Here is a 27588-nt window from a genome sequence, read left to right as displayed (position 1 = left end):
AGTGAAGGATACAGAAGAATTTATTGAAAGCACAAGTACAGACTGGGCACCAACTGCTTCTACAATCTCAACAGGAAATAATGGAGCTACAGAAAGGTACAAAGGTTGTTATAAAATAGTTTTAATTTCATTTCATTTTGCATTACAAACATTCTTTGAAAGAGGCAATGGAATTCTGATGGTGTGTACACTTCCCCTCCCCACCCACCTTCCACAATACTGAACCTGGAATTGCTGTTATCAAAATATACAATACATCTGGTTACCATAAAAAACTGGGTTTTGCTGCCCCTCATGTCTTACAACAGGTATAAAAAAATTATAAATATGTACACCCTTAGTTACTCACATTCTTTACATGCAAACACAGGACCCAAAGGGAGCACCCGCCGTGCTGGGGGGCCTGGTTACCCCAAATCCATCTGGGATTGCCGTGGGACACCCAGAGTGTCCCAGCCAGGGCCTGGTCCCGGGAGCCTCCCCAGAGCTGGGGAGGGTGATGGGGGCACTGAGCTGTCACCCCAGTGCTGCTGAGCTGGGTGCCCTTGTGGGAGGTGTTTCACAAGGGAGGGGACAAGCCAACAGCCACAAGACCCCTGGCTGTGCCCTCCTGCTCCTTGGGAAGCTTTGCAGGGACAGATCCCTGGCTCCAGCACAGATTTAGAGGTACCAAGAGCAGCTGGGGTGATGCTGTCAGCAGGGGTCTTGCCCTTTCTGGGGGTAGCCAGCACACCACAGCACCAGGCGGACCCTCACTCGGACCTCACATGCTTCTCCAGCATAATTCATATCCTTGAGAGTCCAGGGAGGAACTACAGAAAGTTAAGACTTTTCCAAACACTCAGTGCTAGGCAAGTCAAGAGCTCCCACACCAAGCAAGGAAATCAGAACTTGCAACACTAAGACAATTAAAAAACAAACTTTGGTCCACAATTTGCAGAAAAACCCTGAAAAAAAGTACAAGATTCTTGTTATTTTGCATCCGAACAGGTTGCAGGTTAGAGGGAAATGTAAGGCAACATCGGATCACACGGAATAGAAGGCAGAATGGCCTGGGAAAGAGTTGTAAGCCAGAAAAAAAAATAAAAATTGTTGTATCGTTGGGAAAAACTGATCTGCTGCATTCTACTTTTAATAAATTCCCTTCCTAGAACAACATCTGGGCTTATAGGTTCAAAAGGTAAAAAAAAATCTTTAGCCTGGGTCCTTTTCCTTCTATTTCTGAGCTGTTTGTGCTCATTCTCTCACACCCTCGGCTCTGCTCATCCTCAGCCACGACCTCAGCCTGGAAACTACTCCTGCCCTACAGCTTTAATTACAAAACAAAGAAAATAAAGTACAGTATACACGGGTAATACCACAAAGGAGTAAATTTAGATTACGTTTATACCATCTTATCATTCTATAAAAGGTACTTAAAACTATTTCTTTTGCATATAAAGAGATTAGAATATTTGGTCAACTGGAAATATTGCTAGGCACAGAGGACAGCAACGGCATCAAAGTATAATACAAGGATTCAAACAAAAGCTCAAATGCTGAAGACATGCTCTAAGAACGACGGCGGAGCTACAGCAGCCTCGTTAATCTCCAATTAGGGGCACAAAGGTACCTCTTGCAGGCACCTTTCTAATTGTGGGGTATCCAAGGATTCTCCAAATCCTAGCCAAGCATTTAGGTATATACACACACAATTTTGACAAACTCTGATTCATCTTTCACAAGTGTCCCACGGCGGCTCTTTTGTCCCTCTGTGAGGGCAGAGCCTGCGGGCTCGCTCCTGACACTGGAATGTGATTTGGCCTTGGGAACGCTCCCCCACCCAGATCTTTGCTCAGCCAAAGGCTCTCAGGTAACTCCCACCTGAGTCTGCAGGAGGCAATGACCCACGAGCAGACTGGGAAGTGGCACAGGGCACACGTGGAGATCGAGACACGCACACACAACAGGGGGCAGCGGGGAACAACTGCCCTGAGTCACAGCCCAAAATCTCCTTTATCCACTTTGCCAGCTCCCCCTGCTGATCGTCAGGCAGAGCCGCTCCCCCCCTCAGCTCTGCCCATCCCCTCCCTGCAGCTCGGATGTTTTCCCCAAAGAAGTAGAAGGTTTAAGGCACAGGACAGCAGGTGCACAGGTTAAGGTGGGATCAACGCAACCGAGTGTTGTGCTGGGCGGGTTGGGAGCTCCTGGTCACCACAATCCTGACTCCAAGGCGCTACAGTGAATTCACACAGTGGTTTTAGGTCTTTCAAGGCATGGATGGGTAAGGAAATTAAAAAAGGCATCAATGTGAAACCTGATAAAACTTGTTGGGATCTGCTTTTTGGGGGAGGAGGAGCAGGAGGGGAGGGGAATTTCCCAGAGCAGGTTCCATAGTGTAAACTTGAACTTGTGATTTTTATTGGAACAGTCAAGATTGTTACCCATCACCGCAAGGTTAGCAAGAGGAATTAATTTTCTTTTTTTTTTTTAAAAACCGGTAAACTGATTTCTCTTTAAAAAAATAAAATCTCTGGTCTTTTAAGGTCACTTCAGCTGCATTTTTAAAGTGGCTTTTTTTTTTTTTTTCTGGAATGATGGAAGTTGAAACCCTGGTGTCCAGCCTTTTAAGGTCAAGGCTGAACCCCAGAGGTTTTAAGTCAAGTCCATTTTTACTCAGGCCTTCCCAAGCTCTAAATGGTGGACTTGGAGAAGGACACACGCAGGTGATGGTTCTCCCCCAGGTCATGATTGTGGAGGTCAATGAGGGACTGAATGGCTTCTTCCACAGAGCCCATCTGGATCAGAGCCATTTTACGGTCCTTCCTGACAAGACACAAGTTTCAAGCATGTTTAGATCCATTGCAGGAGCTTCCCCAACTTGACCCAAGTTCTCTCATCCAGCACAGAATGAACCCCCCAGGGATCTGCAGCACACTCACTCTTTAGAGGAGTATCTCTGTGGCAAGTACATGCAGCCCTCACTCAGTGCTCAGCCCAAGGTTACTCAGGAATTCTTTATATTCCACAGTCAAACACTGTTAGTAAGGATTCTGCTCACCCTTGAGCCTTTTGACTGGAATAAAGTACTTCCCATATGAAAAGCCCAGAGTAAGGAGAGGACATAATACAAAACACTTACTGGAAGAATTTGAATCCTTTGACCATCCCACCATTGCTTGAAAATAACAACTTAAGATCTTCTTCAGTTACTGAAGGTCTGAAACAAAAAATTTTCCCAGTTAACAGACGTTGACAGACCAAGGTAATCTCAAAAAAACTAATTTTCATGAGAGTTTTCTAAATTCCCTACCAGCAGCCTCTTAGCAAGGCAAGACAATGGAGCAGGGAGCTGGGTGAGCTCTCCTGACAGCAACACAGAGCTGCAAACACTTCAATATTCAGCCACACAGGAACTCTCCCTGCTGACACTTACGGAATATTGGACAGATGAAGAGTGGCAGAAGGAGGAAAGATGTTTTGGAAGTTTTTGGAGCCTGGTTTCTTGAAGCGATGCAGAGGAGAAGTGCCATAGTCCTTGGTGAGGCCGTGGTCCTCCTGGTTCTCGCGGGGCAGCTGCACCGTCTGGTGCTTGGACAGCGTGATACGGATGGGCTTCCCGTGCAGCTTCTGCCCATTCAAGTGGCTCATGGCTGCAAGGGGAGGACACACCTGACTGCAGGCACTTCAGTTTGGCCCAGACATGAATTCAAGGCCAGAATTTCACTGTCCTCACAGATAGCACACCCTGCAGGGTCCCTCTGCTTCACTGTGTTCTTGGTCTGTTTCCCTCTCACACCCACGAGCCACCCCAGCCCCAGAGCTGCCCCACAGCCACAGCCCACAAGGCCTGGATACATTTGGGTCTTCTGTTAGAGGAGAAGAAAGTGTCAAAAGGAAAGTTTTAACTACCCATTTTGTCCCTAACTGCCCAGAGTCTGAGCCTGCCAAGCTTACCAAGCTGGGCCTGATTCCCATCAGCCATCTGAACCAGGGCATTATCTTTCTTATTAAATAAAATCTTCACCCTCTGCACATCACCATAGACTCCTTCAAAGAGGGAGGAAACAAGAACAGTTTTAGGAAGGGAAACAAAAAGTCTAATTCAACTTAACATCAGCTAATCAATCCAACAGCAAAAACATCCATTCCCAACCAGAACTGATCTCATTCCAACCATGGCTACATATTCTGCTCTAATTAAGGGAATTCTTATATAGCAGAATAATAATGGAACAATACATTAAAGAAAAGACATTGGGTTTCAGCAAAAAGCCAAAATCTTACTGCCAGAAGACTGGACAATTTCGCATGCTCTCACAATTTAAAACTCTTATCAAAGACATGCAAAGCAATAACCCATGCAGAACTGAACCAAAACCAAAGGCAAACTAAATTAAACAGCAAACTAAGTAAACAATGTAAAATCAAAATTATGCATTCAAAAAAAAAAAAAAAAAGAAAAAAAAAAAGGCAAACTGCAAACTGTACATTTCTGAAGTATCAAAAAGTAATCTCAAATAAATGAAAAACAAGGTAATAAAAAGTGTGAATAATAACATACCGAAAAGAATAAAGAGGCATTGGGGTGTAACTCTCTTTAGAGAACAGCAGAGCAAGGCAGCGGAGGGACAGGGAAGAGGTAAGGAATCGAAGGGGAGAGCGAGGTTGCACAAATCGTCCACAACGAGGAAGGGCAGAGTCCCCGCAGGAAATGGCGAAATTGGTTGATGGATGATGAAGTTTTCAAGATGGTTAATATTGAAGGGCAGGTTGGTTTCCGAAGAGCAGGGTTTGTTTTATTTTTTTTTTTTTTTTTTGGAAGGGGAATGTTTTTATTTATTTTTTTTTGTTTTGTTTCAAGCAACAACAGGAAGCAGAAGTACCGTGCAGTCAGTTGGCAAAGAAATTCCGGATCGGGGGAAGAAAAAAAATTCAGGGATGGGGAGAAAAGAAAAAAGTAGCAAAAAACACAGGTCAGTAAATACATAAGGAATATGTAGTGTTCCATCAGTCAGATTTATAGAATTCTACATACAATAACTTGCTTACAGAAACAGTTAATAGGTTTTACCTAGTGGAACACAATGATAAAGAAAAGGCATTTTTACTTCAGATATACAAAGGAGTAAGAGACAGTATCCCCCCAGAGTGACTTCCACAGGCTGCAATAACCAATTCAATTGCAATGGCATTCCCTAAAATTCTACTAAAAATATTTCCTCTGTTTATGTTTATTGACTTCATGGACCAAGTCACAAACAGCTTCATTTGCTGCTTGGGGTCAGGAACTGCAGGAAGCAATCCATGCCATGATACTTGGCTGGAAAGAAACAAGGAACATCCACCTTGGATACCAAGCACTGCTTTAAACAAACAGATCATGTGGATGAGCAGCTGTAGTGCCACAAATCCCACTCCAAGGTCTGCTGGGAGCACTCAGATAAGGAGGTGGTACCTTGTTTGTAGAGGACTGTTCCTGCTCTGTGGCCTGACCTCACTGTGCAGAAACCCAAAGTACTGGGTCACCACAAGCTGAGATGTGTGGACTGCTCCCACTTTTGTGGAAGAAAAAAATGGAGCCATTTCAGCTCCCATGATTCCCACTCAGGAAAACCCCATGGCAGAGCAGTCACTCCAGGCAATACTGTCTCTTTACTAACTGGTTGTGGCACAGGTAAGTTTCTACAACACTGATTATACAGGCAGTGGAAAAAGTTTCATGTCTGTTAGTTCACAGCTTCAGTCCAAGTCCCAAAGTCTCTCTAGCCCAAAGACAAGCTGGATGGAGAGTGAAGAGCTCCTCAAAAAAACCACAGGGCATGAAATAACTGCTTGCTCCTGCCTAAACAGAGCTGTGAGAAATCTGAGAAGTGCAGCACAGCCCCTTGTCCTGCCACTACCATCCAGGCACCCAACAGCTTCCTGAGAACACCCACTTGGAAGCATCACACTGCTCAGGAATAATGATGCCTGCAATTATCAGGGCTTATGGTAGAACAAAGCAGAGATGAGAGTCCCTGGAATGGCAGAGCAGTTTCCAGGCAGCACGAGCAGCAAATCCCAAAACTGTTCCACAGCCCCTGCTGTTATTTCATGCCCTGGAGGGAACAGCAATGACAGGTAAGAGCAGTCTGAAACATGATTGGTTTATCTCATTAAGAGTTAAACATTTTGATCATTCATCACATCCAGGCTTCCCCTTTGATCCAAAGAGGTTTTGTGGTGACTCTGCCATCACTGGTAAGTTTTACAGCTTTGCAAAGTGCTATTAACGTGTGTGCACAGTCCCACCAGTTACAGCTCCTCAGCAGAGCCTCATCACTCTGCTGAACACCAGAGGTTCTACACTTTCAATCCAACCAGATCCAGGGGCTGACTGAAGGAAAATTCAAGCCCCCCGTATCCAATTCCCTTATGGTGCTGTCTTTCATTCAACAAGGTTTTTGTTCAAATATTACTTGCATTATTTTTAGAGAAATCCAAATATTTCAACTCACTCAGTTAAGTAGAATTGAAAATGTAAACTGTGAGCTGTTAAGGGGTTTAGCTAAGGAAAAACTTCCAGGAATCCTGGAAGGGGGAAATGTGCAAGCACATGGCAGAGGAAACACTGCACAGGTACAAGGTCAAGCTAGCAGGGATCCAGACACTACACAGAAAGAGCAAAGGTCAGCATGAAGCCTCTCTGTAGTTCTGAATTAATGTATTAAAAACTACAACATGCCAAGGAAAAGGAATGGACATGGCTACTCTGTGACCCAAATGACACTATTCCATGGGAATGGTTGGGAGACTCCACACAGAAGAGGGAGGAAGGGACAGGCATTGTAGTCTCTGGGGGACAAGAGCAGGCAGGCAGCATCCTTGGCTTTGAACCAAGGAAGAGCAATTTCAATCTGAGATGGACTTTCCCATTTCCCTTCAGCAACTAGAGTACTGCTCTGCCCTGCACCTGGGGCTGTCAGAGCACTGGCAGCGGCTGCTCTAGAGGTGCCGCTTCCTTTGGATACAGCAGGATTTCACTTTCAATGAATTTCAGCCCAATCCGTGTTCAGAAAGTGAAAGCAGAGATAACAGGAAGGAGAAAAAAAAAACAAAACAAGTAAAGTTAGGACTGCACTAACCTCTGGGATCAGATTGCTAACCAGCAGCACGGAGTGCCCTGTCCCAGACAGGCCGGGAATGGCAATCCGTCCTGCTGCAGCCGCCGCAGCTGCTGCTGGAATAGCCAAAGGAGCAAGAGCTCCAGGAACACTTGGAACTGTCAGGCCTGGAAATTAAAGAATATTAACCAGTGAAGAATTAACAGCACGTACTCTAGTGTATTTGCTGCACCAGAAGGGAGAACAGCACACCCTGTGAACCATGCAAGTCATCATTATCCCAAAAGTGCCCGTGTAATCCTAAGGGCAACAGGAGCCTCCGCTTCTGGTGCTGCAGGAAATGTTTTGGTTTCTAAGAGGATTTGCTCTTGCAGTGCCTGGTGCTGAGCAGGTGCCCCAGCACTCTGGAGCGTGTTTGACAAGCAGCGGATGAGCACAAAGCCTCAGCTCTGCTGTGCAGGGCAGGTGTCACACACGGGGCATGGGGAGGGTCCGTCCAACCAGGGCATGCACAATGTGCTCTCATCACACATGCAACCACCAGGTACCCTGTGCCACCATCACCCAGCTCTCCTGACTGGGAAACACTGCAGCTGGACTCACAGGCACTCCTAGACAGCTCCCAGTAGAAGCCCTTCAAGGGCCAGAGCTTTAGAGCTCAAGAAACAACTGCTGGTAGTCAATTGCATGGATTAATCCCCAAAGCAGCCCCTTCTTGTTTCCTCAGCAGGGTTGGATGTTACCAGAACAGCAACGCCTCAACAGCCCACTCTGCTTGTGTGTCATAAGCAAGGAAATTCCATCATGTTCCCAGAGAGCCAATGTGGCTTGGAATGCTCAAAACCCCAGCAAGGATTGTTTAGGCTGGCACTCCTGCAAGTATGGTCAGCACCTCCAGTTTTCAGACTCTTGGCTACTTCTGGAAGCAGCAATGCTCTGTTACCTACAGCATGAGCTGTGAACTTCAAAGCTCACCTTAAATATCAGCCTTCTCAAAATATTTAGAGAAAACATTGACAGATTCCTTGCTTTGACCACATTTACAGCTGTCAAATAGAGGTCCTAACCTCTGTAATGACAAGAGGAAATTCAAAGCACAAGAACTTTTATCTCCTCACCACTTTCCCATATTATTTCAAAGTTTGCCTTTACTGTTTCTCCCATCCTGCTTTATGCTTATCTTCTTCCCATCACCAGGACAGTGCCCAGAGGTGCTGCAGCTGCACACAGCATTCCTAGCTGAGGTGATGTACTGGACCACCAGTCCTTCCATGTCTAAATGCCAGCATTTACAATTTACATGGCAAACCCAAAAAAAAAAACATCACTACTTTGATTTAAAACATGAAGATGCTTCAGCTGCTACACAAAACCTACACAAATTTACTTACGAAATACAGTACCTGTAGCCTGAGGAATGGCAAAAGTAGGAGGAAAGCCAGCTCCAGCATATGGAGGAGAGATTATTCCTGGGGCACCTGGGAAAGACAGACACATTATTAAAAAATGCCCAACAGCAGGAAAACTCTAAACTTCACAGAACAATGTAATATTCTGAGTTGGAAGAGATCAACAAGGATTATCAAGTCCAGCTCCTGGCCCTACACATGACAGACCCAACCATGTGGCTCACAGTGTTGTCCAAATGCTTCTCCAATTCTGTCAGGCTTGGTGTTGTGACCACTGCCCTGGGAAGCCTGTTCAGTGCTCAGCCACCCTGTGGGTGAAGAACTTTTTCCTAATATCTAACTTAAACCTCCCCCCAAATTTAGCCAAAATGCCTTGATCTATCCTTCAACAGAAGCATTTAGTTGAAAGCTAAACCCTAAACGCCTCTCACGTAACAATGGACTCCCAGAGATCACCAAAACAATTCCTGGCCAAACACCAGGTGGCACCAGAGGCACCGACCACGGGATTTGGCACTAATCTGATCCTCAGTGATCCCCAAATGTTCTGCCTCAGTTACACTCTATTCAGATAAAGTTTCTGACCAAATACACCAGGATGACATCCCCTCCCCTTCTCCTAACACACTGTCCCCAACTGTGCTCGAGTTTGCCCAAAAATCACCAACAAGGGCATAAGCAAAAGTTGTATTGAATTAAACTACAAAGCACAACAATTGGCAAGATTTGTTGGCAAGATTCACTCTACTTACAAAGGACAACTAAGGCACAACAAAGGAAAGCAAGCAACAACAAAACCAAACAAAATCCAGGCAATGAAAACAGAAAGGAATTGAAGTCTACCTAGGTATGTGTGTGTGCAAAAACAGTGTAAACAATACTGAAAAAGAATGCTGCCTAAAGCTCAACACTTCAATTAAACAGTACTTTAACGTGACTTAGACCTAAATTTAGAGCTTAACTGTAACACTCTAAAAGAGAAATAACACTTAACAGCATTTAGCCTAAATTATAACTATAACTTGACCTAGCTTTCAGATCTGCTATAGCAAATATGCAAAGGGTATGCATGCAGACAGTCAGTGCAAGATAAGGCACCTTTGGAAAAATGCCCTGAGAAGGAGCTGAGCCCAGGTGGTGTTTGCAAGCACAAGGCACTTTTCAGAGCACAGTGAGAATGAAAAGAAGTAGGGGGTGTGCAGGCAGGGGCGTTCACCATAACACACACACACAGATCAGCTGGCTTTGTGCTGTTCCCACTCCTGAACTCACCAAAAGCAGCTGCCATGGTCTGGTCCAGGGTGGGCTGGCTGTCCCCAGAGGGCAGGTCTGGGCGGGTGTAGTCCCTGCTCTTGTCGTTGTTGTACTTTACGTTGAGGCTCGTGAGCTTGGAGAAGTCGATGCGCAGCGTGCAGCAGGCGTTGTAGATGTTCTGTCCATCCAGAGACTGAGAGGAAACAAAACCAGTCCTCACCCAAAAGCACTCAGACCAAGCTCACAGCAATTGCTCTCTGGAGAGAGAGGGTGCTAGGCCATCCCACAGCTCCACCTGAGAGCAGGTATCTCACGTGGAGACAGCTCTGCTTCATTCAGCCCCTCTGGCAGCCTCCAAGTCGCATATGGAAGCAATTCCCTCCCACTCACACTCTGTCCTTGGGGTAATGTTGGTGTCAGCCCACCCCAAAGCCCACCCTGAGCTTGGATCAAACATGTGAGAATAATCCAGCACTCACCAGTTTGGCATGCTGAGCGCTCATGGGGTCAGCATATTGCAACAGGGCCTGAAACTGGTGGTTCTTGGTGAATGTGATGATTTTCAAGACTGTACCAAATTTGGAAAAGATCTGCAAGATAATATTTGTGTATCTTGTTATCGCATTTCCAGTAAGATAATTTCATATTGATCTCTTATTACAAGCAGAAACAAAGTCTTTTAGCCTGTCAGCTTCCAACTGCAGCTCTGAAGGTTTTAAACCACACTGTGAGCATTGCTTGACTGGCATCATGGCATCAGCCTAGAACACACCAGAGTGGCTGAACTGCTCCCTAAGTACAGTTTGTTTATTCTGGGTTAATTAACAGGAATATTCACAAACACCTTCAGGAACTCAACCTCTTCCAGGAATTTTCAAGAATTCTGAAATGCAGTCAAGCTTGAAATTTAAACATGAAGATAACATTAAGCAATCACAGCAGATAGAGGCAACTTTCCAAAATGGCTGCTGCCTACATGGCTCCTGGACACTGTATTTGTTTCCCTGGACCCAGCAGAAGGATGAAGATCAGCTACTTTTGCTAAAACCTAAAGATAACCTGAAAAACTGTAATTGATCCAATAAAGTGGACTAGGACTCAAATCTCTGGAAATTAAAATAATGCAAGAGTGGGGGACTAAAACTAAAACTAGTGGCATCTCCTGCAGGTGTATGGTTTTCAGAAAAGTCTGACAGCTCTGTTCAGAACTTGCATTGTACAAACACAAACCACAGCCATTGCAACTACACCCAACACACCGGATGCTGCTACCCCTTCCTCCAGAACAACCTTCAAGCAGTTGTGGTGATATGTTTTACCTGGTGCAGAACATCTAGAGTGACAGGGTAGAAGAGATTCTCCACAATGATCCTCAGGACAGGGCTCTGGCCAGTGATTGCCATGCCTGCATCGACGGCTGCAGCCGTGGCGGCCAGCGCCACAGCCCCGGCCTGCACCTGGGTCACGGCTTGCAGAGCTGCTTGGGCACGCTGCAGGAGCAAAAAAAAGCTGTTAGACCCACACTTCTGCTTCCAAAAAATACACTGTCAGCTCTCCTTGAGTTCCCTCTCTGCTAACAGCCTGCTGGATTCAGCAGTGAGCAGAACTGTGCTGCTTCAAAGGCTGGGGGATGTTTGAGACAGAGGCAGTAAAGACCACCCCCAACCAGTAAGGGCAAGGCAAAAATGCCAACTAAATCAACCATGCTATGCTATGGCAAAACTCTGCATAAGCTGATGCAGCAATATTAACCTATTTTTTAGAAAAAGGGAAAAACGGGGCTTTTCTGAATCCATCTCCAGAATCCTAGACAAGGTGATGAGACTAAAAGATTGATGCACGTTTGCCCCAGGGATTAGAAGTGAGAAGTGCCTGGGGTTCTGCAGAGCCACCTAACACACAGAACACTTGTGTTCTAGCTGTGAGAGGCACCCAAGAACAGCATTTCATCTGCACAGCACTGGGTGCTCTGATCCTGATTGGAATCAGCTCAAAAAAGGAGAGCAGACAAAGAGGATGTACTGGCAAGGAGACAACAACCTGAACTTCTTTCCTGTGTTCCTGTCCTAAAAAGTTGCTAAAAGGGGCTGAACTGAAACTAGGAACTTTTTCCCCTCTGCAGAGTGGGTGGTGCAGAGACCCTTGAGGGCTCAGAGCCTTGAGACCTGCTGGGTTCAGGTGTTGCCACCTCAAAGCTGCACCCACCAGCACCAGGCTGTGCTCTACACCACAGATGAGTTCTGTCCCATCATGGCTGCACTTGATAGAAACTTTTTAAGCATTAGAAACAAACATCCTAAAGCAGATGTTACTAAAGTCCGTGGATCTCAAGCCAGCAGCAGAGATCTGGCTGTGTGTCCCCCCCTCCCTGGGATGACAATGCAGAGAACAAACTGACTGCTTGGTTTGGAGAGTTGTCTGTCTTCAGCTCCTTGTGGTTGGAGAACTGGATGTAGATGGGCTGGCTCCGGAGCACCGGAGTGACTGTGGTGTAGTAGTTCACCATGGTGTTGGCTGTCTCCTCTGTGTTCATCTCTATGAAAGCCTGGGAAGTGAAATCCAACAGGGACATGTCACACCAGGACAGCACCAGGTCACCCTGACCCTCCAACTGGGTTGGGTTTTCACAATTCCATTTCCACGTGTGATTTTGCACACAAAACTGTTTAACATCCAACTATAAGTAGAGCAAATAAAGATCTTCTCTCTCCAGACTGATTTAATGCAAAGCTTCAGTCTCACTCTAAGATCCCCATGCTGTGTGTACTTAGATGTAAGTATCTCCAAGAATACAAAACAGAGCAACAATCCAGACTCTTCACTTCTCTCCAGGGCAGGAAGCCCCCACACTGCTCCACACCCTTAGGGGCTTCCCTCCTTCAGAAGAGAAAGCTAAGGGATTGTAGCAAGTCACTTGCATATAATCACACCATGCAATATATCAGAGGCACCTTTTCATAATTAAGATTAAAGACAATATTTTAAGCAATTATTAAAGTTGGCTTGCTTTTTTACTCCTTAATTTGCAAGACAATTTTAGTTACCAAATTACTGCACACCACCCCCATTACCCAAGAGTATTTCAGCCATACCCAGCTCATTTACTAGATCTGTAAAGGTGTCCTCAATATGCCACGTTACACAGTGGTAACTCAGCTGTCAAGCAAGCCTGAGTGAAAAAGGCCAACTCATGGCACTGCTGCTCAAATAATCCCAGGCCTGCAATTTCCAAACCAGGCCTAACGCTAATTATAAGTGACAACCTGTAATTATGGACTGAGCTCCTTCTGCAGCCTGAAAGTGGTATTTTCTACAGCTCATGGGATAATCACAGAAAAGTAAAATAAGAGTATGCAGAAGTTATTGACTCGTAACACACGGCAGCTGTTCAAACAACTTGGAGGCGGTTTCCTGATGACAAACTTATCAAGCCTTTGACACAATCCATGCTTCCAGTTAGGGAGACAATACCTGGTTTTTTCCTTTCAGCATCAGAAGATTGGTGACCTTGCCAAAGGGTAAGCCCAAAGAAATGACCTCTGCCTCCGTGACGTCACTGGGGAGCTTGCGGACGTGGATTACTCGGGATGGGATCCCGGCACTTCTGTTATCACCTTTGAACTTTTTGCTGTCGTTTCCATTAGCTGTAAGAAGCAAGAGTTACTGCTGATGAGAAGGAACTGGAAGAAGCAGCATGCATTTCCCACTGCAGACCCACAGCTCTGCTCCCCAGCCAGCTACTGCACTATTACAGAGAAATTCCATGGTCTAAGTTAACTTGAGTCTGAAGACACATGGTTTTACTCTTTTTTTCCCCCAAATTGCATGATGGGAGTGACACAGCCAAATGCCACTGCAATGGAATCAATCCTCCAGTGGCCATTTCCTAGCTTGTGTAAAGCTCACACCTACCCACTCATATTTTTAGTGCAAGTCTGAGCCACTAACCCCAGATTGCTGCTTTATTCCTTTCCACCTGGCCTAGTGTTGTTGGCAGACATTTATTATTATTATTATTATTATTATTATTATTCAGCACCGTCTCCCACAAAAGGCCTAGTAGATACTAAAAATGAAGAGATTTTAAAATTATGACAAAGAAGGAAAATTCAGGCCTCCTTGCAGTACTCAGAAATTGCTGTGCTTGTTTCCATGCAATATTACCTGCAGAAGGAGAGTTGCTGCTCATGATAAAGGGTCCGTTAGTAGTAACACAAGGAGAGAAAAGCTCCTCAGCTGCCCGCTGGAAGAGAACAGATGCCAGGTAAATGGAGAGCATTTTACTCAATTCTATCCAGGCACTCCTAAAGCAGAACAACTGAGAAAGCTGCAGAGGAGTTGAACACAAGTGTAAGTGAAAACATACTGACAGTGGGCAGTGAAGCTCACCTCCATGAATTAAATATCACTCAGATCCAGTTTGGTAATGGAGCAGCACTATCCAATATCTCTTTTCAGCTCAGCATTAGGGATCTCAGGGCTGGAGTGTTGCTGAGTTGTGTGAAGCCACTACACACAGCACAGTGCACCAGGCACCTTCTCCTGTCATACGTGGCAAAACAGGTTTTCTGACTACTCCCATCCCACAGAATTTTCACTCTGAAGCTGCCAAAACTATTTGGGAAGGACTTGGCAGTTATGAATCAAAGCTGTGCATTTTGTGCCTCATTCCTGGAAGTGTTTGTGCCCAGGCTGGACAGGGCTTGGAGCACCCTGACCTGGCAGAAGGTATTTTCTGATACAGCATTCCCTGTAAAGTCACCTAAATCACCTCAACTGACCAGGACTGGTCCAACCCAAGCAGTAGATACAAAAAACCATTACTAAGACAAAAGCAAACATGCCTATGAATGACTTCTTAGCACAATCTCTACTTGCATACACACCTTACAATCAGCATGGCTTAATTTCAAGTAAATTACACAGAAGACTTCAAATTCCATTGTAAACTGTGAGCAAACATGATACCACAGATTTAAAACACAAGAGCACTTTTTAATTATTTTTTACATTTCTCTTCCACAGAGGCGCCACACCACAAAGTTTTTATCTACAGAAAAAAAGCTCAGAACTCATCCCTGCCTTGGCAGCTCCCACCCACCTCGATGGAAACGTAGCCTGCTCCACACCATGGCACCAGAAACCCTTATCTTCCACACACCCTGTATCTGGTGGCACCTGCAGAAACAGGAGCCGTGCAACAACAAAAGCTCTGTGCACTCCTCCAGCAGACAGGCTGGGAAAGTAGGTCACTGAGAGCCCCAGAACACCCAGCTACACACACACACACACACACACACACCGTTTGGGTTTTTTTTCTTTCCCCCTCAAATCTTGAATTTCTCGTTTGACTACTCACTGCCAGCTCTTCAAAGAGGCTTCAAGGACTTTGATGTACCAAAGATGAGAATTAGGCCAGGTTCCAAGCCACTGTTCATGAGCTGCTGCTGGTCACCTGCAAGTGCTGACCAGCTCCCACCAAGGCTCTGGCCTGGGCCTCCTCCTCCTCCTCCTCACATGGTGCAGTCATTAGGAATGGGCCTTTTAACAGCTGTTCTAATTAGCACTTCGATTCCTGAGTGCAGCAAGAGGCAAGCTGGGCTGGGAGGCTATTAGACTGTGATCCCATCCTTTGATGACTCAAATTAAGGCATAATTCCAAGGCTAGAAAAAATCCTCTGGTTTGCTGTTAGAACTCTTGTGCCTGCACTGCTGCTGCCACTCCAGGTATGGGATACACCTGGCAGCTACTGACAAGGGCCACTCACCAAAACACAGCCCTACCCACATAATCAGGTGTTTCTGGTTTCATGAAAGCCTTTGCATCAGGCCTTAACGGGACTTGAATGTTTTAAAACATCTTTTTATGGATTGACTTGTAAAATTCTGCACTTCCAGAACTCATTGGTGTGTCTGTGCAAACATAGTGGGCAGCTCCTGCAATCCATCATGGAAACACTGGGAGAATGAGCCACAGATTTGGCTCTCATGGAGGCAACACTAGGAAACTATAAACTGAAAAAAAACAAGCATTTATACCATTATGGAAAGAATTTAGCTTTCCTAATGGCTTGTTTAAAACACACATTTTTTTGAGTATTTGAGAACTTCCTCACAGGCAGGGATGGCAAGGATATCACTGCAGCCAGGCTCCACACGTTCATGTCTCTTTAAGGAGAGCAATTTCCAATCCACTCCCCTCTTATCTTGGAGACAGCCTGTGCTGCCCACTGCGACCAGAGCCGGGAGGCAGAGGGGGGATGATTGTTCAACATCAAAAGCAGCAGCAGTCAATTTGTAAGCTTCCCAGCTGGAAGTACATGCAAACAAGGAGGGAAGACTGCCATGGTTGGAAAAAGGCAGTTATTCCCAAGTCTTTTTTCTATACAGGGAAGTTTACACACAGTACATGTAGTACTGTGCAGTCACACTGAAGTTACTCCCCACATCTTCAGGAGTGGCTGCTGAAGTGTGAGAGGGGCAGACCCCATAACCAAAGTTACTCCCCACATCTTCAGGAGTGGCTGCTGCAGTGTGAGAGGGGCAGACCCTATAACCAAAGTTACTCCCCACATCTTCAGGAGTGGCTGCTGCAGTGTGAGAGGGGCAGACCCCATAACCAAAGTTACTCCCCACATCTTCAGGAGTGGCTCTGAAGTGTGAGAGGGGCAGGCCCCATAACCAAAGTTACTCCCCACATCTTCAGGAGTGGCTCTGAAGTGTGAGAGGGGCAGACCCTATAACCAAAGTTACTCCCCACACCTCCCAGTGCAGGAGTGGCTCTGAAGTGTGAGAGGGGCAGACCCAGTGCCCCAAGGAGCCTCAGTGGTCACCCTGTGCTGCCATGCCCATGCCTCCCCAGTGCAAGGAGGCTGCATGAACCACGACTTTTCATTGGTGGGTGTTCTTCCTCTGGTCCTGTTGGAGCTGGTATCAGATAACCACAGGAAATAGTTGCTTTTTTGGAACAACCAAACTCGAGGCAAACTGAAATCCAGTTGTCCATGACCATGCCCACAGTAATGAGCACTCAAAAGCCTCCCTGCCTTTATACTGCAGGGATCACCAGTTTCTTTCTAGACTCTTTTCTGTCAGTACATGTTAGAAACTCCAAAGAGTTTCTTTAAAACCATGATATAAATTCAAATGTTTCATACCAAGTACTCAACTCGGCAGAGGAACCAAAGCAAGCCTGGTTGGTTGAACAGGTTTAGAAGAGTTTCTCACCCACTGGGTATTTTGAATTATACTGGGAAAGACAGGAGAGAAGTTACTGATTCTGAAGTTTCATATAATTTAATTTAGGTTTTAAAAGGAAGAAACCCAGCCAAGGGCTGTGAGGGTGCTTGGTGCTCACCTATATCCACCCACAGCACTGCTTCTCTCCCTGCTGCACTCTCTCTGAGCCGTTCAGGGAGGCCCAGCTGCACTTCAAGACACAAATCTCCAAGCCCCAGCTCCCATCCCTGCTCCCAGAGGCATTAATTAGACTGACATTTCTGCTCAGCCATTCTTCCACGGCTGGTATTTTTATGACGAGATTAACAGAAGCCACAGTGCACTCACAGCACATCAAATTCCTCGTTTGAACTAACAAATCTCCCCTTCCTGTTGACTGAAAACAACCATCACTTCTGGAGTTACACAGCCAGATCCTACCTAGAGCAGGGTAGGGCTGTTTGCACCACCCAAATCCCCAGCCAGCAGCACAGGGAAACCCCACTGGGAGGGGTTTCCATGCCAGCAGCCTCCTCTGGCCTGATGCTCCTGGCTACAGAAGGCCCCTTGCCCAAGCTACACTAATTTAATCTCACAGCCAGCCCTGCTCAACAATTCCCTCCTTCTCTTTTCATTTTCAGGGAGAGGCAGGCTGCTGCAAGGTACAGCTGAACGTTTCAGATCTCCCCCAGTTTGACCACACCCCAAACTCTAAGCCTTGCCTTGCTTTAAAGTTTTAACAAGTAAAGCCTAAGAATTTTTAGTCTGCCCAGGCTCTTACTTAAAAAGCAACAGCTCACTCACATACACTACATATTGCCTCACTGCCAGTAGGATTTTACCTGGCCTACACCACTTTGGAATGAAGCCAGAGATTGTCTCAGCTTTTATCAGCACACCTAGAAGTGCTACAGAAATTCCCAGCTGCCCTATATAATCCTTTATCTACTTAAGATCCAGCACTTATTTTAAATGGATTACAGTAAGTCAACTGCATCCTGCCTGTGCAAAAGACTAGAAACAAACACAAACTAAACCACCATAAAAATATTTATTTCAAGTCAAACACATGATCCTAATCAACTTTCAGGCAGAAAGCAAAATTAAAGCAAAGGCAAAAGGACTATGGGGGAAGGAAGGGGACAATGACCAAAAAGGCCAGAAGCCACAGGATGGTCAAGCTCAAGATCTACAAAAAGCTGTTTTTGTCCATACCTAAATGAGGAAACTCAGCAGGACTGTCTCTGGGTGTGGAGCACCTTACAGTGCTCTGACAGACTTGGGATAGCAGCACTTTGAGAGGGAAAAGGTGGATTTTGGAGGCAAGCAGGCCATCAGCTAACAGGCACTTACAGAAAGCAAAGCAGGGAACAGCAGCATGTGGAAACTCCTTCTGAAAAGAAATCAGAAGAAATCTGTCCTGTAAGAAGCCAGAGCACATGGGCATCGTTGTTCTTCACTTTCTCTAAATTTGGAAAAATATTGTAGAGCCAATAAAAAACCACTGTAATATTTTTTTTAAAAAAAAGGAGTCAGACCACTGAGCTCACAAAAACCCTCAGCTCTGATCAAAGAGGCAAGAAAATGCCTCTGAGCACAGGAGGAGCAAGTGGCTCATCAGGGGCTGTGCGAGGTCAGTCCCAGAGGGACGAAGGAATGCTCTGATCCTTCAGTTCACAGCTCAAATCTCTGTGAAGAAACTATTAAGAGAAATCCAGTCTGATGACATCATCACCATCACACTCATGTTACATTCCAACATTTTTTGCTGAGAGATTCGAGATTCAAGAATGGAACTAAATTTAAACTGCTAGGAAGGATGCCAGTTTTCCTTGCCTTCCACCAAAGACTCATGGCCAGCACAGCTCACTTATGTTTCCCCTCTATTCCCCTCTCCTGCCTCCAGCACTCTTTAGTCATTTATAGTGTGAAAAACATTCCAATTTGGGTCACAAACAAACCATGAGTCAACTTTTTTTGTGAAACACTTCTGAAGAACACACATACACACACCTGCATCCCCAACAGTCTCCAGGAAGCTGGGAAGTTAAGGCCAACACAAAACAACTTGAAGATTCCACAGCTGCTCCCACTTTGGTGTCACTCACACACTGGAGACACCATTTATCATCTGATCAGAACCAAAGCAGTTGGGATCAATTTAGTTCACTAAATTGCTCATGGCTGCTGTACCAATTCAAACACAAGAACACATATACCATTAATCAAATTAAGTGCAGCCCAGCAGTCAGCATATTCCATGGACAGTGGATCTGTGGCACAGGGGACACATTTTCAACCCACACTCTGCTCAGCCAAACACCAGTCACCTGCTACTTCAGGCTTTTCAAACTGCTACAGCCTCCCTCTTGCTGGACAAGATGAGGCTGATATCCCCACAAAGCAGCCAATGGTAGGCTCCCCACTGGGCTCCCCACTGGCACACACACACTCCCAGCCCCTTTGAAGCTGGGTGAGACAGTCAGAGCGTGGCAGTTTCCTCACACAGTTCTGCCAGCACTGTTTTAGAGGCTGCAGACAGGCCCTGGAGTTCCTAAAAGCCACCAGACACTCTAGTGCTGTACCTGCTCACCCCGTGTGCTTTGGCAATGAGCTCTATTAGAGCCTCACAGCAAAGCCGGATCCTCAACCCACTCATCCCTCAGCCCCTCCTAACTTTCCTTCTCAGTCTTTGCTACTATGGAGACACCCTGTGAAACAAACCTGCCCTTTGAGCAAATAAAAGGTGTGGCCAGTTTAAATAGCCCAAAATTCCTCAACTCCAAGTGCTGCAGCAATGCAGTCATGCTGGCTCGGTAGGGCAGCACACGCCCAGGCTTTATGATCCACCGCTCCCAAGCTGAAATTTAACTACTCAACCTTGAGTTTTCAAGTCATTGCCACGGAGCAGAGAGGCCTTGGCAAAGCTCAACAGAAATCCTATCAGGGAGAAATAGTGCTGGATGAGTCACTCCAGGAACACAGAACTCATGGAAGGACATTTCTGCCCCATGTGTCAGGGGAACACCTGGGTTTAGCAGGAACTCTCCAGGCAGCACAACTGCACCTGAACTGTGGCAGTGCAGAGGCAGCACCACAAATGGGAGGGCTCAAACACTCACCCAGCTGGGCACAGCATTCAGTGTGTTCTCACAGGAAGTTTGAAATTGTTGTACCAGAGCCATGGGGAATGTGTAAATAAATAATACTTCCTCCTCTTGCTGGTGTGAGAGGACAAGAAATGCAGCACCAGCATACCTGTGTTTTCCACTGTGACAGTACCTGAAACAGATGTCAGAGACCAGAGTCCATCCCTACAACTTAAAAATGTGCAGTTGAGTGAGTTCACATGTATTAAATAGTCACTCTTTTTTTAAATCACCACAGATTGAAGTCAAAGCAGGCCTGAGGTTTAAATCCAGTATTTTCTAAAAGCATTTTATTAACAGATCTATGACTTGAAGAGCCAGATGCACAAAGCAGCAAGCAGCACTCCCAGGTGAGATGGAGCTGTGTGGCACACCCAGGTGACCTGATGCCACCCAGCAGCCACTGCCATCCCTGTCCCCTGCCACCAACATGTGGTTCCCATGTGTGCTCACGCCTGGTGGGGAGGCCACAAGAGCCAGCTTGTTGCAGCCTCTAACTAAAACCATAGGAGGGGACTGGAATTTCCTCACAACATTCTTGGCCCACTGCCTGAAGCCATAATTACTGTTCCCATGGCAAAGATCCTGGCTTCACCACAAATCACTTCTATGCAGTCAGCCTGTATCACACTCCAGCAAAGCCTGTTTTAAAAATTAACTTCTCAAACGCCACACAACTGCACTTTTGGTTTCTGGAAGGGAAATCTTTCAAGCAGAGCTTGACTTAGCCAAGAAACGATGGGATTATTCAGCACCTAAAGTATTCTGAGACTTTTCCAAACACCAAAATGCAATTTCACTTAAAGAACAGCGACGTGTCACAGCTCATCCTCTCAGAGTGTGAAGGAACAGTGATATGCAGGGGAATTAAACAAAGGGCAAGGAGACACCACAGAGTAGAGACCTTGATCAGACTTGCAAGAGGCAACTGCAGGGTCAAAGAGCACCTCAGAGCTCAAACTCCATGCCTCCATCTTAGGGCCACACTTACTTCCTTTTCAGACAGCAGTGAAATTATGGGAAGTAAATCTTAGATCATGTGTTTCTGATCTGCAGGACATTCCAGAAGGCTGTGCATCAGGAATCCCCACACCAGAATGGCAATGAGCTTCCTAAACAAATGCACACACTTTAAACTGAGGAGCCTGGAATGGCTACTACAATTACACCTGATTAAAAACAAGACCATTGGGCAGTACAGTACTCAGAAGAGCAAGCCACTGGAACACCTGGGGGCTTCTTAAGTTAAAGAAACTAAATTTAATTAAGACCTTGGAAAAATTAGTAAGCGGGTGTAAATACTCTTAAAACATAAATTAAGGATGTGAGAAAATAAAACATGCTGGCAGCTTGCCTTTTAAAGCAATAATGTTGAGCAAACTGAAAAAAACCTGACTTTCATAAAGTCTTTAACTTCCAAGTTAAGCTCAGCACTCAGAGCAAGACACCAGAGCCACTGGCAGTTTGCTGGGACACGTTGCTCAGCAGTGGCTTGAGTCACAGGCACTTTTCCTACTTGTCTGAGCCAGCTTTGGGACATTCCAGTCACAGTATCAGATCATGGACAAGGTCACTGAGCATGGTAAGAGATGACAGATTTTGGGGACTGTCATCTTCCAACAGGCAAAAAAATTCCTACCTTCTGTGTACACACATCAGGAATGAGTAGATTTACACCTCAGATTAAAAACCATTTTCCAGCTCAGATCTCCATGGGTGATGTGGTAGCTCAGCCAGGAAGCTCTCATGAGCACAGGTGACAGAATGGACACCTCAGCCTGTGCTGGGTCCCAGAGCAGGGGAAGCTGTGGCTGACCCAGGCAGAGGATGGGAGCACAGGAGAAGCTTCACTTTGCTCTCAGAAATGCACAGACTCCAATTTACCAACAGACACCAAGCACTAACAAAGGGAATCCTATTACAAGAGCTACACCTGCATATTCAATGAATTAAACACAGTCAGATAACGTGGCTACAGCAAAAATCAGTTGAAAGCTTACCTTTACCAAGATGAATCAGCTTTCCTGCTTGCTTCTGCCACTCTTTATATTTACATTAAACTTTCTTTAAATCTGCCTCATCAGACTTGACAAGAAACCTCCTGTTCCATGCACAATTTAGTCTCACCCCTCCCTACCTGCTGTCTGACCAGCACAGCTGTGGGTACAATGCTGTCCCATGCCAGAGGTGAAGGCACTCAGAGGGGATTGCTCCAGACCTCACCTGACTGCAACCAGGGTCTGGAATCGCCCCAGATGGGTGCAATGAGGCAGGCAATCCCACACCCCAAAATTCCAAGCTTCACTGAGCTCTACCAACTACAGTTTCAGAAGCTTCCTGGTTAAGTTTAGTTATGTAAAACCACTTTCAAAAGTTACAAATTACACATTGTTAAAAACCAGGGGACCTTAACCGACATTAACCAGTTTCCCAGCAGAGGTTTCAAACTGCTCTAGGGATGCCTTGGTCCACCTTTCATAATGGCTATGAACTATTAACCAACCTTATTGTCCAGGCTCAAGCCTCTCCTCCTCACATCCAATGGCAAACTGAGCTCCTTGCATCAGTCAGCATTTTTACTCGAACCAAACACTATCATTAATTCAAATTTGAGATTCCTGCAGGAGGAAAAGTAGGAGCAACCTCTCCCCCACAGCTGTTAGAGCCCCTTCAGACCCCTAAAGCACTGCCAGGCTGTCTGTGCTTAACACAGCTCATTCTGTCCTTCCAACACAAAGCTCTGCTGGCCAACAGCACTTTGTGTGTGATGCTCCTACCCATTCTGCAGGGCTGCTGGGGCTCCCAGGGCACCAGCTCTGCTCCACATCAGTGCCATCACTCCCCTGGCCCTTCTGAGTGGCCACTCTCTGGCAGTTCTTGGTCCCTGCCTCCCCCTGTGCCACTCAGCTGCACTGCCAATACCCAACACACACACACACAGGGCTGAGTTCACTGCAGTCCTGACCCCAGAGTTACAACATTGGCCAAGCCAAACCAAATCAAACCAAACCCTAACCCTTCAGCCCACTCTGGCCTTGCACATTGCCAGCTTGGTGTTTCACAGCACCAGTGCTGATCCCTTGAAGGTGATGCCTGCTGCCCCACATGGCTGATAAGGAGCCTCCTGTCAGCACTTTGAGTTTAGGGCTAAGGCTGCCCTTTCCAAACCTGAGACTACAAGGGCAAAGGTCATGTTTACTGTACCCACAAGAGATAAAAATCAGCTGCTAAACCCTCCCTTTTGTGGCAGAAGGATTTTTGACATAAAACTGAGCAGGAATTCACACAAACAAAGGAAATGGAGCTCTCCAAAGGAAAAGGACCAGTTTCTTCATGGAGAAGTATTGTCTAGCACACAAGTAACAAGCATAGCTTGACATTTTAGCAAGGGAAAGGGCTGTTTCTAAATGCAATAAAGTTGATCATCCGTGCCTAAATGACAAGAGCTAAATGCTGAGCCATAGCATAAGTTTTAAATGCACATGAAACTGAATTACCTTCTGGTTAAAACTGATTTATGTGGTACCAGAAATAACCCTTTACAGCTGAAGATCTACATTTGGTGAGGCTAAAACTAGGTCAGATGCTGAGCAGTGTAAAAAGAGAGAAAAAGTGAGAAGTGCCTACCTTTGTACCAACTGTTATATCTTGGACAATGCTGTAGAAAAAAGAAAGAAAAGGATTAAAAAAGTTAGATAGGTTTGCCACAAAAATCCAGCATAGTTTACAGTAGTAAGAAAAAAGCAAGTCAAAGTGCACAGTTGTCTTTGCAGGTGAGCCAAGGACAGTTTATACAAGGAAAAATTATTAGATGGTGATGGTGGAGACCCAAGACCCAGCAGTGGCAGAAAACTGCAGCTCTCCCACTCCCTATGGCAGCACCTGCTCCTCCTGCAAGGGCAGGGGGTGGGGGTGAACCCCCCCAGCCCAGCAACGTGACCTCAGCTCTGACCACACCGAGAGGAAAAGCATCACGAGTCAGCTCTGTCACCAACATCCCCTTCTGAGGTTCCTGTCCCCAACACCCACAGAGCCCCAGGCAGGCTCTAGCTCGGCTGAGAGACCAACAGCAGAGCTCTGGTGGTCCCAGGGACAGAGTCCAGCTGTGTCCCAGCAGAGAAGGAGCCAGGCCTCACAGCAGCCCTCATGCCAGAGCAGGGCCAGACCAACAGAGTGCCCAGAGGTCGAGACAATCCCAGCCTGGGGTACACCCTACACAGGACACCTCTATCAAGTCTACCAAAAAAACAGTTCTTAAACTCTGCCTTAGACACTTAAGCCTCCTAAAATGAAGACTTTGTGATTAACTAAGATGAAAAAGAGCACCACACCAGATCTCACCAGCACTGAACACTCTGTAGCACAGCACACACCTCCTCACAGCAATGCAGTCAGAATGGCTTTCCTACAGCCTGGCACGTTGGGCCTGGCTGATGTTCCAGAGCCTCAGAGCACCTCCACGTTACTGTTCCATGGGAGTGCTCCAGACAGCCTAAGAGTTTACTTATACCCTAGCACCGGTGATTGCATTTTGTTGTAATAAATTCCAACCCCCTGTAAAGCAGCAACACAAAATGCAGAGCAGAAAGGAACCATTTGACACAGCCCTGCCTGGTCCCACCCCTCAAAGAGCCGCCTGCAATTCCAGAGCACAGGATGCAGCAGTGGCCAGCTGACCGACCTGCAGCAGCTCCAGAGAGCAGGGTGACACACAGCAGGCAGGGCAACCCTTCTTGAACCAACAATAAGAAACCTGAAGCACTCAAGAACAACCCTACACCGGTGATTTAATGCGAGAAAACTTGCATTTACTTGGTTTTGTTGCCTTTCCTCCTGCACCAAAGTCCTGTTAGGCCGTTTGAGTGTCCCCAGCTCTAGAGACGAACCAGCAGGAGCCAGCTCAGCTCCTCACACTTCCTCTTCCCCCAAGGTGCCGTGTCATCATAACCCAGCTCTGCAGCTGGAGCCACGCGATAGCTCCGGATTTTCCAGGGCAGTGCTGGGAGAAGGCCTGGGATGGGCTGGCTGCACTCGAGGGTCAGCTCTAATGAAACCCATCTGCATGGAGCACTTCAAGGAACCAGCGTCCCTCAACACAGCACACATTCCACGGCTAGCACATAAACACTAATCCAGGCATTTCCAGAACCTTAAAAAATAAACTACTGCCAACAAAGCACGGTAAGAACAGGGAATGCCCCACGTTTCCCAAACTCCAGAACTTACCCCAGAGCAGTTTCTCCCACTTCCTGTTCCTCCTGTGGGCCTCTCACACAGGAAATGTTTTACATAAAGTGCCTTAGCAGGGGATGGCATTTAGAAGTATGCAACAGGAAAAGTAATTTTATTTGCCAAAGAGCTATCGATTCCTGGGATATTGCTGTAACCCACTTGATAACACATTATTTCACAGGAAACAAACTTCAACAGTATTTCAGAAGTTTTATTTGAGAAACGTGCAATGTATTTCCAGTTCACACACCCCCTCAGTAAATTATCCCATGCTTCCTTCTCCTGTCCTGCACATCACCCTTCAGGAGGGGATTAAAACTCTTCCCAGTTCCAGAAGAAGAGGCAATAAAGCCCTTCAGAAAAATTATTTTTCCCGTGGAAAAATGGGATAATTCCTATGCAATAAGAGGAAAAAAATAAGCAGCACCAGTAAAACCTCCAGGTCATTTTCCAAAGCAGGATTGCCCATAAGGACCCCTCACATGTTTTAACAAAGCAACTTATTCAAAGGGGATCATTTGGGCACAGCTCGGGATCATTTTTGGGAGGAGATGGGAGCAGCCTTGAGCCAGAGGCCACTTGCTGCCAGCTCGGCAAGAACCTAAAACTGTTTTCTGAAGCAGCTTTTGAAGTTTCAGCAGGAGACACTTTTACGGGGCAAACGGATCCTGCACCAGGATTTCCAAAAGATGAGGGGTAACTGAGTCTCAAGTGTTACACTACAACTTCTACATTCAAATAGCAACTACTTTAACATGCACAAAACATCCGCCTTCCCTGAAACTACAGCTGATAACAAACCGATTTTTACCACTAGAATGTGTGATCTCATGTGCTGAGAATCTGTTTGGTTTGTTGGTTTTTTTTTCTTAATAGTATCATTCAACACGATGAGCAACTGGTTAAAAGCAGCAGAGCGATCCTGGACTGCAAAAATTGTAAGATACAGTACTTTTTACGGGTTTTAAGATGAAAACAACACTGAGACGCCACCTTTTCAGCGTGTAAAAAAGCCCAGACATGTGACTACGCCCAGACCAGTGTTCCGAGGCAGAAAGCGAGAAGGCACTAATTTGGGCTTCCCGTACTTACGACTCGGGGAAAACAAACTGCTTACTCGGAGGCCTTTAGAAATATTTTAACTACTGCTCGCTAGAAGAAACAAAAAACCACATCACTAAAAAAAAAATCCCCACGCCAGACAGGAGAAAAGAAGCGCGGAGAGCTCGTTTTCGAGAGAGATCCCCTGATAAAACACCCGCTTTAGAGCGAACTCTGCCGCAGAGAGGCCCCGCCGGGCGGTGGTTAAAGAGGAATCGACGCTGCCCAAGATAAAAGTTGAGCTCTGGAAACTCCCCGAGTCCCAGCGTGCGGAGGGAAGTTTTCTCTCCCAGAGTTGCGCGGGACAACGGGAGCGGGGCCGGGCCCGCGGCTGTACCTGCGGCGCTCAGGTGAGGCGGCGAGGGAGCCCTGCCCGCCCTGCTCCTCCTCCTCCTCCTCCCCCCCGGTGAAACCTGGGCGAGCGAGAACCGGTCACAAAAGGAATCCAGCGAGAGCCCCCCCGCCCCCGCCCGCGGAAGCGCCAGACAATGGGAGGGAGCGCGGCCGTGAATCACCGCCCGCCGCCCCGCCAGGTGCGCCCTCCCCGCCCGCTCCGCCCCCGCGGGGCCGCGCCCGGGCCCCCCACCCGCCCCCGCGGCGCTCCCGCACCGCCGCCCCCCGCCTGGCCCCGACGGGTCCCACTGAGCCGTCCAAACCGGCGGCCCCACAGCTCTGCTCGGCCGGGACTCCCGGAGCCCCTCCGGGCGGGACCCCCGAGCTCTCCGCGGCCGGGACCCGCGGGGCGGTGGGAGAGCACGCGGGGCTGGCTCGCACGAGGCGGCGCACCGGGCCCGCCCCCGCTTCCCCCGCCGCTGCCCGTGGGGAGGGGTCCGGGCAAGGGGGGGCGGCCGCCACACGAGACCCCCCCCCCGCCCCGGCCGCGCCCGTAGGCCCCCCACAGGTATCGCCCCACAGCTCCCGGCACGGGTGCTCGACCGGGGACTCCCGCAGCACGGGAGGGGCCCGGCAGCACCGCTCGCGGCCCCGGCGCGGCACCGGGCGGGACTCACCCGTCCATTGCACACGGAGACGACCCGTCGGGAGCGGAGTGGAGGCGCCGCAATAGCGGGACGAGCGAGACCGCTCCGTGTTATAGACTCACAAAATGGCGGCACCGCCCGGCCCGCCTCGCCCGCGCCG

General features: G+C 47.2%; 1 protein-coding gene across 1 annotated transcript; it reads right to left on the bottom strand.

The window, feature by feature from the left end:
• Positions 1–2: 2 nt before the first annotated feature.
• On the bottom strand, positions 3–27532 carry PTBP1 (polypyrimidine tract binding protein 1). Its single transcript, XM_036399295.2, has 15 exons — positions 27459–27532; positions 23743–23773; positions 13913–13991; positions 13220–13392; positions 12147–12293; positions 11068–11238; positions 10228–10338; positions 9767–9941; positions 8489–8563; positions 7107–7252; positions 4544–4577; positions 3937–4029; positions 3416–3632; positions 3122–3199; positions 3–2805 (listed from the first exon to the last, which is right to left on the bottom strand). The coding sequence occupies exons 1-15, from the start codon at positions 27464–27466 to the stop codon at positions 2673–2675; spliced, it is 1671 nt and encodes a 556-aa protein (XP_036255188.1). The 5' UTR covers positions 27467–27532; the 3' UTR covers positions 3–2672.
• Between the last annotated feature and the right edge of the window lie 56 nt (positions 27533–27588).

Source organism: Molothrus ater, chromosome 26 (assembly GCF_012460135.2).
Source record: "Molothrus ater isolate BHLD 08-10-18 breed brown headed cowbird chromosome 26, BPBGC_Mater_1.1, whole genome shotgun sequence".
Taxonomy (NCBI): Eukaryota; Metazoa; Chordata; class Aves; order Passeriformes; family Icteridae; genus Molothrus; species Molothrus ater.
This window is presented reverse-complemented; position numbering and strand designations above follow the sequence as displayed.